Raw genomic sequence first — 14,117 nt, 5'->3', positions numbered from 1 at the left:
GATATACAACAAAAAGATGGCTGTACTACTTACGGCGCCGGCAGAACCATAGACATAAGTCGTACGTGAAGGGGAAGCTGTCTATCATGTCAACTTCATAAGGACATTAAGTTTGATTATGCCCACGTAAAAAAATGTAATGATGGATGGAGGAATTACGCGGAACTCGGCCAGTACTTAGTTGATGGCGACCGTCGTAGAAGTTTTGCCCTTCCTAGTGACATGAGAGGATTTGCACCAACCAAAGAACGTGCGTCAACGCCGGTGAGCTCCCTCCCTCCCTCTATATAAACCACGGGACGGGTGTATATATAATATGCCACAGTGGACTGCAACACAAAAGAGGTCCAGATTTGATCGAGAGCAGATGCCAAGCAAAATGGATCAGAGGATGATCATCTCGTGCTCGGTCGTTGGTTCCCTTGGGGTGCTGAGTGCCATCCTGGGGTTCTCAGCCGAGGGCACGAAGCTCACTGTAAGCTCTACCACACTCTCACTGCTTTCATCTCTCCTTGCATACTGTTGTGCATATACTCCATGTGTGTGTGTGTGTGTGAGTGAAAGTGAACACGCGCGTGTTGAACTATATATGTTGCAGATTTCGGACTTGTACCCCGTTGGAGGGGTGTGCGTGTACCCAGATAACCCCGCGCTCGGGCTCGGGGTGTGCGCGGCGATCTTCCTGGTCGTAGCCCAGATCGTCTTGGCGGTTGTTGGCGGCTGCTGCGGCTTGTGCAAGTCCCGCGCCATCCCCTCCGAGACCAACCGGATCATTGCCGTCGTCTGCGCCGTCTTCTCATGGTGAGTTGTCGATCCTCTCATATATCATATATGTATGTATCAGCAAGCGCTCGCAAGTCGGACGCACCACTACTTACTGCTGACTGAACGTGCATGCATGCAGGATCATGGCGATAATCGCGTTCGCGCTGCTGGTGTCCGGCACGGCGTGGAACGCTACCGGGACGCGGAGCCCGTCAGCGATCGGGCTGTGCTATGTTCTCAAAGACGGCATCTTCGCCGGTGGCGCCGTGCTCACGCTGGTCGCCACGGCCCTCGGGGTCACCTCCTACGTCATGCTCCGCAGGCAGCCGATGACTGCCACCACCGCCGCGCCCAAGGAAGGCGAGCAGGCGGGCGCCGCCGGGACCACCATGGGGCAGCCGCAGTTCCCGCAGCAGCCTCCCCAGGGGCACGGGTACGGCCAAGCGCCGAACGACCCTCACTTTTCCCCTCCCCCAGCACAAGGATATGGAGCGCACGCACCCAACCAGCAGCAGCAGCAGCAGCAGCTACCCCCTCCTCCTGCACGAGGCTACGGGCAGTACCCTCCTCCTAAAGGACACGAACAGGTGTAACGCGCTCCGTGATTTTTATCCTTTTTTGTGAATGTAACGTGTGTATTAATTGTTGCTGTTCGAGCAACCGGAGCTGAGAACGAGGGCGGAGGGACAAGTATTTTGTGCTGCCAACAACTGAGCAGCTTTTGTGTTTCTGATCCTTTTATTCAGCCATCGTAACAAACGTGCAGAGAGACTTGCTCTGGCTCCCACGACCTCGAGCATGCTACTGGCACTCCTACTTTGCTGCCGTAGATCGCACAGAACGCGTCTTACGATGCTGCCCAACTGAAACTAATTTTCAAAGGGAAAAAACGAGACGCTAACTGAACCTACGCTACGTTACTCTCAAAACCTGAGGAGTTAACTCAAGACTGTCACCTAGGTACAGCTAGATTATTCTAACAGTTCACCCCTTTAAGCTTGCTGCACTGAAATGACATCAAGTTTCTCCCGCATCTCGATGAATCTGACCTTCCCTAACGCCTTGGTGAGGATGTCGGCGAGCTGGCCGTTGGTGCTGATGTGATCCATACGTCGAGCTTTTCTTCTTCGATGCACTGACGAATATGGTGATACTTGTCGTGATGGACTGGATTCTTGCTCAGGGCAATCGCGGATTTGTTATCTACGAAGAGCTGAAACTTCTCCGCCGATCGCCCCGTCAGAACAACCACGAGACGGCTGAGCCACACACACCCTGGCATGTCGCCGCCGCCACAGCTAGGTACTTCGTCTTGCATGACAATGTTGCCACCACCTTCTGCTTCTGCGAGGTCCAGGTGATAGTGCTCCCTCCTAGGAAGAACATCACCCCAAACGTGCTCTTCCAATTGTTCACGTCGCGGGCGAGATCACTGTCTCTGTAGCCGACGAGTGAGGACGTGCCTGCCCCTCTCTTGTAGCAGCATCCGAAGTGTAAGGTGCCTTGAGTGTACCTGTGGATCTGCTTCACGACGGCTCGATGACGCGAGCTTGGGGCCTCCATGTAGCGACTGTGTGTTGACGACGTAGCGGAGACATCCAATGATGCCTCGGTACTCTGCTGCATCCGCCGGTGGTGCACAATCCTCCTTGCTTAATTTGAACCTCACCTCCATTGGAGTGTGGCACGGGTTGCAGCCACCCATGCCGGCTTGGTCGAGCACTTTCTCCGCATAGCCCTTTTGGGAGGGCATGATCTTGCCGCGCTCCTACTTCACTTCGACGCCGATGTAGTATGACAGCAACCCGAGGTCGCTCATCTTGGACAAGCGCTGCATCTTAGCCTTGAACACCAGGATGTCGTTGTTGTCCGTATCGGTGATGATTAGGTCGTCCACATAAACACCCACGAGCAAGTACGAGGGGTCGTTGCCGCGCCGGTACATAGCATGCTTCAGGGGACTGTGCACAAACCCAAATTCACATAGGGATGCGTCAAGTTTTGCGTACCATACGCGTGGCGCCTGTCGTAGCCCATACAGGGATTTGCTGAGCTTGATGACAGAGCGTGGGTCATCAGAGTTGACGAAATCGTCGGGCTGCTGGACGCAAACCTGGTTGGGAATAAGCCGTGACCCAAACACGGTGATGACCGGCGTGCGTGCGCCAGGTCGAGTCCGGTGCGGTGCAGACCGGCGTAGGCGCGTCAGGTCGAGTCCGGTGCGGTGCAGACCGGCGTAGGCGCGTCAGGTCGAGTCCATGGAGCCGGGTCAGGTCGTAGGTGTGAGTGCGTTGCGTGCGTTTTGTGTACTCGTGACATGCTAGTGCGTGTGTGTGTGAATCTGTTGGCGACAGAGTAGCAGGAGTGACCGCGTCTACGCGAGGGTTACGGCCGCGGCGGTCGCGTACGTGCGCGACGGGCGCGCGCGAGCCGGAGCATGCGAGACGTGGGCGGGCGAGTGGGAGAGCATGGTGGCGCTGCCTGGCGTGTTAGTGCATGCGGGTATAAGTACCCCTCCCCACCTCTAGGTGTTGCTGTTGGAAATATGCCCTAGAGGCAATAATAAATTAGTTATTATTATTATTTTTGTTCATGATAATCGTTTATTATCCATGCTATAATTGTATTGATTGGAAACACGGTGCATGTGTGGATACATACACAAAACATTGTCCCTATTAAGTCTCTAGTTGACTAGCTCGTTGATCAAAGATGGTCAAGGTTTCCTGACCATAGGCAAGTGTTGTCACTTGATAACGGGATCACATCATTACGAGAATCATGTGATGGACTAGACCCAAACTAATAGACATAGCATGTTGATTGTGTCATTTTGTTGCTACTGTTTTCTGCGTGTCAAGTATTTGTTCCTATGACCATGAGATCATATAACTCACTGACACCAGAGGAATGCTTTGTGTGTATCAAACGTCGCAACGTAACTGGGTGACTATAAAGATGCTCTACAGGTATCTCCGAAGGTGTTCGTTGAGTTAGTATGGATCGAGACTGGATTTGTCACTCCGTGTGACGGAGAGGTATCTCGGGGCCCACTTGGTAATACAACATCACACACAAGCCTTGCAAGCAATGTGACTTAGTGTAAGTTGCGGGATCTTGTATTACGGAACGAGTAAAGAGACTTGCCGGTAAACGAGATTGAAATAGGTATGCGGATACTGACGATCAAATCTCGGGCAAGTAACATACCGAAGGACAAAGGGAATGACATACGGGATTATATGAATCCTTGGCACTGAGGTTCAAACGATAAGATCTTCGTAGAATATGTAGGATCCAATATGGGCATCCAGGTCCCGCTATTTGATATTGACCGAGGAGTCACTCGGGTCATGTATACATAGTTCTCGAACCCGCAGGGTCTGCACACTTAAGGTTCGACGTTGTTTTATGCGTATTTGAGTTATATGGTTGGTTACCGAATGTTGTTCGGAGTCCCGGATGAGATCACGGACGTCACGAGGGTTTCCGGAATGGTCCGGAAACGAAGATTGATATAAAGGATGACTTCATTTGGTTACCGGAAGGTTTTCGGGCATTACCGGTAATGTACCGGGAATGACGAATGGGTTCCGGATCTTCACCGGGAGGGGGGACCACCCACCCGGGAGGGCCCAAGGACCTTGGGGGTGGCGCACCAAGTAGGTGGGGTCAGCCCAAGGCTGTCTTGCGCAAGAGAAAGAAAAACCAAAAGAAGAGAAAGAAAAAAAAGGAAAGGTGGGAAAAGAGAGAAGGACTCCACCTTCCAATCCTAGTTGGACTAGGATTGGAGGAGGACTCCTCCTCCCCTTGGTGGCGCAGCCCTTGGGGCACCTTGAGCCTCAAGGCAAGCCTCCCCTCCCTCCTCCTATATATATGGAGCAATTAGGGCTGATTTGAGACAACTTTTTCAAGGCAGCCCGACCACATACCTCCACGGTTTTACCTCTAGATCGCGTCTTTGCGGAGCTCGGGCGGAGCCCTGCCGAGATTATATCATCACCAACCTCCGGAGCGCCGCCACGCTGCCGGAGAACTCATCTACCTCTCCGTCTCTCTTGCTGGATCAAGAAGGCCGAGATCATCGTCGAGCTGTACGTGTGCTGAACGCGGAGGTGCCGTCCGTTCGGCACTAGATCGTGGGACGGATCGCGGGACGGTTCGTGGGACGGTTCGCGGGGCGGATCGAGGGACGTGAGGACGTTCCACTACATCAACCGCGTTCACTAACGCTTCTGCTGTGCGATCTACAAGGGTACGTAGATCGGAAATCCCCTCTCGTAGATGGACATCACCATGATAGGTCTTCGTGCGCGTAGGAAAATTTTTGTTTCCCATGCGACGTTTCCCAACAGTGGCATCATGAGCTAGGTTCATGCGTAGATGTAATCTCGAGTAGAACACAAAAGTTTTTGTGGGTGGTGATGTGCGTCTTGCTGCCCTCCTTAGGCTTTTCTTGATTCCGCGGTATTGTTGGAATGAAACGGCTTGGACCGACATTACTCGTACGCTTACGAGAGACTGGTTTCATCGCTACGAGTAACTCCGTTGCTCAAAGATGACTCGCAAGTGTCGGTTTCTCCAACTTTAGTTGAATCGGATTTGACCGAGGAGGTCCTTGGATGAGGTTAAATAGCAATTCATACATCTCCGTTGTGGTGTTTGCGTAAGTAAGATGCGATCCTACTAGATACCCATGGTCACCACGTAAAACATGCAACAACAATTAGAGGACGTCTAACTTGTTTTTGCAGGGTATGCTTGTGATGTGATATGGCCAACGATGTGATGTGATATATTGGATGTATGAGATGATCATGTTGTAATAGTTAATATCGACTTGCACGTCGATGGTACGGCAACCGGCAGGAGCCATAGGGTTGTCTTTAAACTAACATTTGTGTTTGCAGATGTGTTTACTATATTGCTAGGACGTAGCTTTAGTAGTAATAGCATGAGTAGCACGACAACCCCGATGGCGACACGTTGATGGAGATCATGGTGTGACGCCGGTGACAAGAAGATCGTGCCGGTGCTTTGGTGATGGAGATCAAGAAGCACATGATGATGTCCATATCATGTCACTTATGAATTGCATGTGATGTTAATCATTTATGCACCTTATCTTGCTTAGAACGACGGTAGCATTATGAGGTGATCTCTCACTAAAATTTCAAGACGAAATTGTGTTCTCCCCGACTGTGCACCGTTGCGACAGTTCTTCATTTCGAGACACCACGTGATGATCGGGTGTGATAGACTCAACGTTCACATACAACGGGTGCAAAACAGTTGCACACGCGGAACACTCGGGTTAAGCTTGACAAGCCTAGCATGTGCCGACATGGCCTCGGAACACATGAGACCGAAAGGTCGAACATGAATCGTATAGTTGATATGATTAGCATAGAGATGCTTACCACTGAAACTATTCTCGACTCACGTGATGATCGGACTTGAGATAGTGGATTTGGATCATGTACCACTCAAATGACTAGAGAGATGTACTTTTTGAGTGGGAGTTCTTAAGTAATATGATTAATTGAACTAATTGTCATGAACATAGTCTAATGGTCTTTCCGAATTACGATGTAGCTTGCGCTATAGCTCTACTGTTTTTATATGTTCCTAGAGAAAATTTAGTTGAAAGTTGATAGTAACAAACTTTGCAGAGGATTGTCCTCGTTGTTGCGCAGAAGGCTTATGTCCTTAATGCACCACTCGGTGTGCTCCACCTCGAACGTCGTCAGTGGATGCTGTGAACATCCGACGTACACGTTTCTGATGACTACACGATAGTTCAGTGCAAAATACTTAATGGCTTAGAAGCAAGGCGCCGAAGACGTTTTGAAACGTCACGGAACATAAGTGATGTTCTAAAGAGATGAAACTGTGATTTCATGCTTGTGCCCTTGTTAAGACGTACGAGACCTCCGACAAGATTCTTTGTCCACAAAGTAAAGGAGAAAAGCTGAATCGTTGAGCGTGTGCTCAGATTGTCTGAGTACGACAATCGCTTGAATCAAGTGGGAGTTAATCTTCCAGATGAGATACTGATGGTTCTCCAAAGTCACTGCCACCAAGCTGTGAGAGCTTCGTGATGAACTATAACATATCAAGGATAGATACAATGATCCTTGAGCGATTCGTGATGTTTGACACTGCGAAAGTAGAAATCAAAAAGGAGCATCAATAGTTGATGGTTAGTAAAACCACTAAGTTTCAAGAAAGGCAAGGGCTAGAAGGGATACTTCGTGAAACGGCAAAACAGTTGCTGGACTAATGAAGAGACCCAAGATTAAACCCAAACCCGAGACTAAGTGCTTCTGTAATGAGGGGAACAGTCACTGAGGCGGAGCAACTCTAGATACTTGGTAGATAAGAAGGCTGGCAAAAGTCGAAAGAAGTATATTTGATATACATGATGTTGATGTGTACTTTACTAGTACTCCTAGTAGCACGAGGGTATTGGATACCGGTTCGGATGCTAAGTGATTAGTGACACAAAATGAAAGCTACGGCATAAACAGAGACTAGCTAAAGGCGAGGTGACGATACGTGTTGGAAGTGTTTCCAAGGTTGATATGATCAAACGTCGCACACTCCATCAACCATCGGGATTGGTGTTAAACCTAAATAATTTTTATTTGGTACTTGCGTTAAGCATGAACATGATTGGATCGTGTTTATTGCAATATGATTATTCATTTAAAGAGAATAATGGTTACTCTATTTGCTTGAATAAATCACCTTCAATGGTTTATTGAATCTCGATCATAGTGTTACACATGTTCATAATATTGGTGCCAAAAGATACGAGGTAATGATGATAGTACCACTTACTTGTGGCACTGCCGCTTGAGTCATGTTGGTATAAATTGCATGAAGAGGCTCCATGCTGATGGATCTTTATACTCACTTGATTTTGAATCACTAGTGACATGCAAATCATACCACATGAGCAAGGCCTTGTTTTCATTGAGATGAAACAAGATAGTAACTTGTTGGAAGCGATACACTTTGATGTATGCAGTCCAATGGGTGCTGAGGCACGCAGTGGATATCATTATATTCTTACTTCAATGACGATTTGAGTGGATACAAGAGTATTTACTTAATGAATCACAAGTCTGAAATATTGAAAAGTTCAATTCTGTTTCGGAGTGAAGTTCGTCATAACAAGAGGATAAACTGTCTACGATATGATCATAGAAATGAATATCTGAATTACGAGTTTTGGTACGCAGTTAAGACAATGTGGAAATTGTTTCGCAGTTCATGCCACCTGGAACATCATAGTGTGATGATGTGTCTGAACGTCATAGCCACGCACTATTTCGTATGGTGCATGCTATGATGTCTCTTGTCGAATTACCACTATCGTTTATGGGTTATGCATTAGAGACAACCGCATTCACTTTAAATAGGGCACCGCGTATTTCCGTTGAGATGACACAGTATAGAATAAAGTTTAGAGAAATCTAGGTTGTCGTTTCTTGGAGTACCTGGATTGCGCTACTTGAATGTTGAGCATCAGAGATCTATGGAGATAGATCGAAAGCGCTTAATGGAAGTTTCAACAAGATCCATGCCTTGACAAGTTTTTGAAGGAGTTCAAAATAGATCAGCAAAGAAGGAGTTCTTGGTTGCGTTGTGAGGTGTGAATTTGAGTAAGACTCAAAACCTGACCCCGACAGAATAAAGAGAATAGACGAAGGTCGTCTTCTATGCCTTGGCTGTAGAATCTGAAGTATGCCATGCTGGGTACCGCACCTGATGTGTGCCTTGACTCAAAGTCTGTTGAGAGGTACAGAGAGTGATCCATGATTGAATCACTAGCGGCGGTCAAAATTTATCCTTAGTAACTGATGGACTCAGGAATTTTTCTCGATTATGGAGGTGGTTAAAGAGTTCGTCGTAAAGGGTTACGTCGATGCAAGCTTTGACACTAATCCGAATAACTATGAGTAGTGAAACGGATTCGTATAGTAGAGTAGATATTTGGAGTATTTCCGAATAGCACATAGTAGCAGCATCTATAAGATGACATAAAGATTTGTAACGAACAAACGGGTCTGAAAGTTTCAGAACTGTTGACTAAAACCGCTCTCACGAGCAAGACGTGATCAGACCCCATGACTATATGGGTGTTGGATTCGTTGGAATCACATGGTGATGTGAACTAGATTATTGACTCTAGTGCAAGTGGGAGACTGTTGGAAATTTCTTTGTTCAAGATAATCGTTTATTATCCATGCTATAATTGTATTGATTGGAAACACAGTGCATGTGTGGATACATAGACAAAACACTGTCCCTAGTAAGCCTCTAGTTGACTAGCTCGTTGATCAAAGATGGTCAAGGTTTCCTGACCATAGGCAAGTGTTGTCACTTGATAACGGAATCACATCATTAGGAGAATCATGTGATGGACTAGACCCAAACTAATAGACGTAGCATGTTGATCGTGTCATTTTGTTGCTACTTTTTCTGCGTGTCAAGTATTTGTTCATATGACCATGAGATCATATAACTCACTGACACCAGAGGAATGCTTTGTGTGTATCAAACGTCACAATGTAACTGTGTGACTATAAAGATGCTCTACAGGTATGTCCGAAGGTGTTCGTTGAGTTAGTATGGATCGAGACTGGGATTTGTCACTCCGTGTGACAGAGAGGTATCTCGGGGCCCACTCGGTAATACAACATCACACACAAGCCTTGCAAGCAATGTGACTTAGTGTAAGTTGCGGGATCTTGTATTACGGAACGAGTAAAGATACTTGCCGGTAAACGAGATTGAAATAGGTATGCGGATACTGACGATCGAATCTCGGGCAAGTAACATACCGAAGGACAAAGGGAATGACATACGGGATTATATGAATCATTAGCACTGAGGTTCAAACGATAAGATATTCGTAGAATATGTAGGCTCCAATATGGGCATCCAGGTCCCGCTATTGGATATTGACCGAGGAGTCACTCGGGTCATGTCTACATAGTTCTTGAACCGGCAGGGTCTGAACACTTAAGGTTTGACGTTGTTTTATGCGTATTTGAGTTATATGGTTGGTTACCGAATGTTGTTCGGAGTCCCAGATGAGATCACGGATGTCACGAGGGTTTCCGGAATGGTCCGGAAACGAAGATTGATATATAGGATGACTTCATTTGGTTACCGGAAGGTTTTCGGGCATTACCGGTAATGTACCGGGAATGACGAATGGGTTCCGGATCTTCACCGGGAGGGGGGACCGCCCACCCGGGAGGGCCCAAGGACCTTGGGGGTGGCGCACCAAGTAGGTGGGGTCAGCCCAAGGCTGTCTTGCGCAAGAGAAAGAAAAACCAAAAGAAGAGAAAAAAAAAGGAAAGGTGGGAAAAGAGAGAAGGACTCCACCTTCCAATCCTAGTTGGACTAGGATTGGAGGAGGACTCCTCCTCCCCTTGGTGGCGCAGCCCTTGGGGCACCTTGAGCCTCAAGGCAAGCCTCCCCTCCCTCCTCCTATATATATGGAGCAATTAGGGCTGATTTGAGACAACTTTTTCAAGGCAGCCCGACCACATACCTCCACGGTTTTACCTCTAGATCGCGTCTCTGCGGAGCTCGGGCGGAGCCCTGCCGTGATTAGATCATCACCAACCTCCGGAGCGCCGTGACGCTGCCGGAGAACTCATCTACCTCTCCGTCTCTCTTGCTGGATCAAGAAGGCCGAGATCATCGTCGAGCTGTACGTGTGCTGAACGCGGAGGTGCCGTTCGTTCGGCACTAGATCGTGGGACGGATCACGGGACGGTTCGTGGGACAGTTCGCGGGGCGGATCGAGGGACGTGAGGACGTTCCACTACATCAACCGCGTTCACTAATGCTTCTGCTGTGCGATCTACAAGGGTACGTAGATCGAAAATCCCCTCTCGTAGATGGACATCACCATGATAGGTCTTCGTGCGCGTAGGAAAAATTTTGTTTCCCATGCGACGTTTCCCAACAGTTGCAAGGGTGATTGAGTGGGTGCTCAAAGATATACAAAAGAGGCTATTTGTGCGCCTCAAATCTCTCTATGTCCCTGTTCCTCCCGTTTCACCTCGTCTCCGGTGAGCACCGGCCAGGAGGCAGTTCCATTTTTTGCTTACAAACCTCCTCAGCAAGGTCGCTATTCATGAAGGCAGACTTGACATCCATATGATGGACTTGCCAGTCTACGTGCGTGGCGAGCACGATCAGCATGCGGACGGTCTCCATCCATGCCACCGGAGCAAACACTTCATCAAAGTCCACCCCCTGTCGTTGTGCATATCCCTTGATGACGAGCATGGCCTTACATTTGATAACATTGCACCCACTTGAGGCCGATCGCCTGGCACCCGGCCGGGAGCACGGTCAGCGTTGATGTGTCGTTCTCCATGATGGCGCGCATCTCCTCGTGAAATGTCACCTTCCACTCTAGTGCCGCAAGCGCCTCCTCCACACTCACGGGTTCGTCAGCCGTGACAAGGCACAAGGCCTCATGGTCGTCGTTGTCGAAGCCTGAATCGGGTGCGGCCTCCGGCATCGGCACGAGCTTGATGGTGTCGTGCACATTCGCGAGGCCTCTGTACCGCAGTGCTTCTTCCGCATCTGCTTCCGCGTCCAGTGTGCTGTCGTGGGAGGAATGAGTGTTAGGTTGATCTCTCGTTCAATGGGCCCAACGGCCCATTGGAACCTTGACCCACGCCCTGACCGGGGGCGTCCAGCCCAAGCAAGGGTGGTGGGCCCCTGTCGCGTAGTGCTATAAAGAGGAGGTGGGGACCATGGCACAAGGAACGAGGTTCGCCGCCGCCACTCGTTCCCCACTCTCAACCCTAATCCGATCCAGAGGGTAGCACTGAAGCAATGGGAAGTCCATCACTGCCGCTACCGCATCTCTCTCTGCTTCCCCACTGTCGCTGCTACGTCACGATGGACACCGGAGGGAGCTCATCGAGTGCACAACAAGGTAATAAATCACTACATCATACCGAACACATCTAGCCCATGATCCACGGGATCTATCAAGTAGAGCACAACTCCAACACAAGCCCCGACAACGTGCTCACCGACGTTGATGCCTCGGCGACGCTCGGTGAGGTGCGTTGTGATGCCTAATCATCAGTGTCCACAATAGTGCCGCCAGTCTTGGTGTTGTATGCCACGGAAAAGGACAGCGGTGAGATATTCTTACCGGGAGTCGCCGCGCAGTCGGCAGTCCCACGGCCAAAGACAACGCTCCTTGAACACCAGATCACGTGTGACATGCCGACGGTTCACCATGAGTTCGTACACCCGATAGGCCTTTGAACCCTCCTCGTAGAAGATGAACACGGTGAGCACGGAGCGGTCGTGGAGCTTCGTCACACAGGGTCCCGTCCTCTTCAAGTGGCGACGCACCCGAACGTGCGGAGGTGCGTGACGGAGGGATTTCTCTTGTTCCAGGCCTTTGGATTCCTGTTGAGGATGATGTACATGACGCACTTGACGGCTTCGCCCAAGAACTTGGCCGGCGTGGCCATCCTCTTAAGCATGCACCGGGCCATCTCAGGCACCGTCTCATTGCGGTGCTCGATGACTCCATTTTGGTGCGGGAGGAACGGAGCGGTGGTGTAGTGCACAATACCGCCCTTTCTTGTAGTAAGCCTTGAGCTCGTCGGAGTTGAATTCGCCTCCCGATCCGAGTGAAACGTGCGCAAGCGACAGCTCTGTCTCGCATCGGCGAGTGCATGTATCTTCTTGAACCATGGGAGCGCCTCGTCCCTGGACCTGAGAACTTCCAGCCATATATATCTGCAATGATCATCTACGACTAGGAGAAAATACTGATTACCACCGGTTGTGTCTGACTTGATCATTCCGTAGAGGTCAGTGTGTACCAGGTCCAGAGCGTGCTCCAAGCGATGTGGGCTCGCACGCGGGAACGCCAGGCGGTGCTGCTTCCCGATCATGCATCCCTCATAGATCGCGTCGATGTGGTCCTCACGTGGCACCCCTCGCACCATGCCCTTCTTGGACATGGCGTTTACTACGCAGAAGTGAAGATGGACGGGTCGTGCATGCCACAGCCATGCCAGATCATCGAGCTTAGCCACCACGTCCGCGGGCCTGGCCAGGTCCAGCCGTAGTATGTACAGGTGGTTCGCCGCGCGCCTGACATGCACCAGGAGCTGCCACTGCTGATCGAACACACACAGGTGGTTGTCCTGGATCCCTGTCTTGCAGCCATTTTCATGGAGCTAGCCAAGGGAGATCATGTTGACGCACAACTTGGGAATGAAATACATGTCTGCGAGCAACCGTTGGTTGTCGTTGGTGCACCAAAACATGATGCTTCCATTGGCACAGATTGTGACTAGGGAGTCATCACGAAAACGCATAGAGTCGTGCACCGTCTCGTCAAGGTTGACGAACGTGTCGCGCGCTCCGGTCGTGTGGCTGCTGGCCCCCATATCGAGGTACCATGCGCCTATGCCCCGGTGACGGCGGGGACGACACGCTCCTCGTTGAGGAAGACCACCTGGGTGCGCTCCGGGAGCGCGCGTTGTGTGGTTGCTACCCTTGTTCCTTGAACGGGGCGTTCGCAGTCGTCGCGAGTCGCTAGCAGGAGTGTCGGTGCCTCCACCTCCGCCTCGGTGAGATTCGCCACCTCACCCAGATTCTGGTGATCTCATTCTACCGAGCGGCATTCCCTAGCCAAATGGCCGGGAATACGGCAGTAGCGGCACTTCCCCTTTCGCTTCACGCCGGCAGGCTACTTGCCATCTGGACCGCGTCCACTACCTCATTCGCCGCCTTGTGGTCGCGGACTGCGTTGTCCCTTGTCGTCCTTGGGCCCGGAGGACGACCCTTGCCCTTTGTGATGTCGGCGTGCGTTCCACTCCCTCTGTGAGGAGGAGCTTGCCAACCCGATGATCAACGTTGTCCAAGGCATAGCTCTCTTCGATGGACGGCAGGTGCCCACAGAGCTCCTTGACCGAGAGCCTGTGCAGATCGTTGAAGGACTCAATGGCCATCGCCATTCGCCAGAACTTGCGGGGCACCACGCGAAGAAACTTCAAAACGGCAGGTACTCCGTCACCGGGTCATTCAGGAGCTCGAGTTCATTGACGATCGCTGTAACACGAAAGAAAAATCCTCAATGGATTCACCATCACGAAAACGTATCTCCTCGAACTCGCGGCGGCGAGTTTGCGCCTTCGCCTCCTGCACACGTTGGCTGCCCATGCACATTGTCTTTAGAGCATGGTTAATAATGTAGTCGGCTACCGGCTACAAAGAGATGTCGTGTCATCTATAGCCTTTAAAAAAGTTCACTCGTATAATAAATTGGTTGTAGATTA

The 14,117-nt window shown here is 50.2% G+C and overlaps 1 protein-coding gene across 1 annotated transcript; it reads left to right on the top strand.

Moving 5' to 3' along the window:
- The first annotated feature begins 316 nt into the window (after positions 1-316).
- On the top strand, positions 317-1,552 carry LOC123447508. Its single transcript, XM_045124115.1, has 3 exons — positions 317-475; positions 599-801; positions 905-1,552. Exons 1-3 carry the CDS (start codon positions 317-319, stop codon positions 1,356-1,358), a joined length of 816 nt encoding a protein of 271 aa, XP_044980050.1. The 3' UTR covers positions 1,359-1,552.
- Positions 1,553-14,117: the final 12,565 nt, after the last annotated feature.

This window comes from Hordeum vulgare, chromosome 4H (assembly GCF_904849725.1).
Source record: "Hordeum vulgare subsp. vulgare chromosome 4H, MorexV3_pseudomolecules_assembly, whole genome shotgun sequence".
Lineage (NCBI taxonomy): Eukaryota > Viridiplantae > Streptophyta > Magnoliopsida > Poales > Poaceae > Hordeum > Hordeum vulgare.
The sequence above is the reverse complement of the archived record's forward strand: the minus strand, read 5'-3'. Positions and strand labels throughout refer to the sequence as shown.

What these genes read in the sequence shown, in the direction of transcription:
- LOC123447508 (XM_045124115.1), top strand. Translation starts at nt 317, where the DNA reads ATGCCACAGTGGACTGCAACACAAAAGAGGTCCAGATTTGATCGAGAG. An exon ending in CCGAGGGCACGAAGCTCACT is followed by an intron (nt 476 to 598) that starts GTAAGCTCTACC and finishes TATATGTTGCAG; the next exon opens with ATTTCGGACTTGTACCCCGT. An exon ending in GTCTGCGCCGTCTTCTCATG is followed by an intron (nt 802 to 904) that starts GTGAGTTGTCGA and finishes GCATGCATGCAG; the next exon opens with GATCATGGCGATAATCGCGT.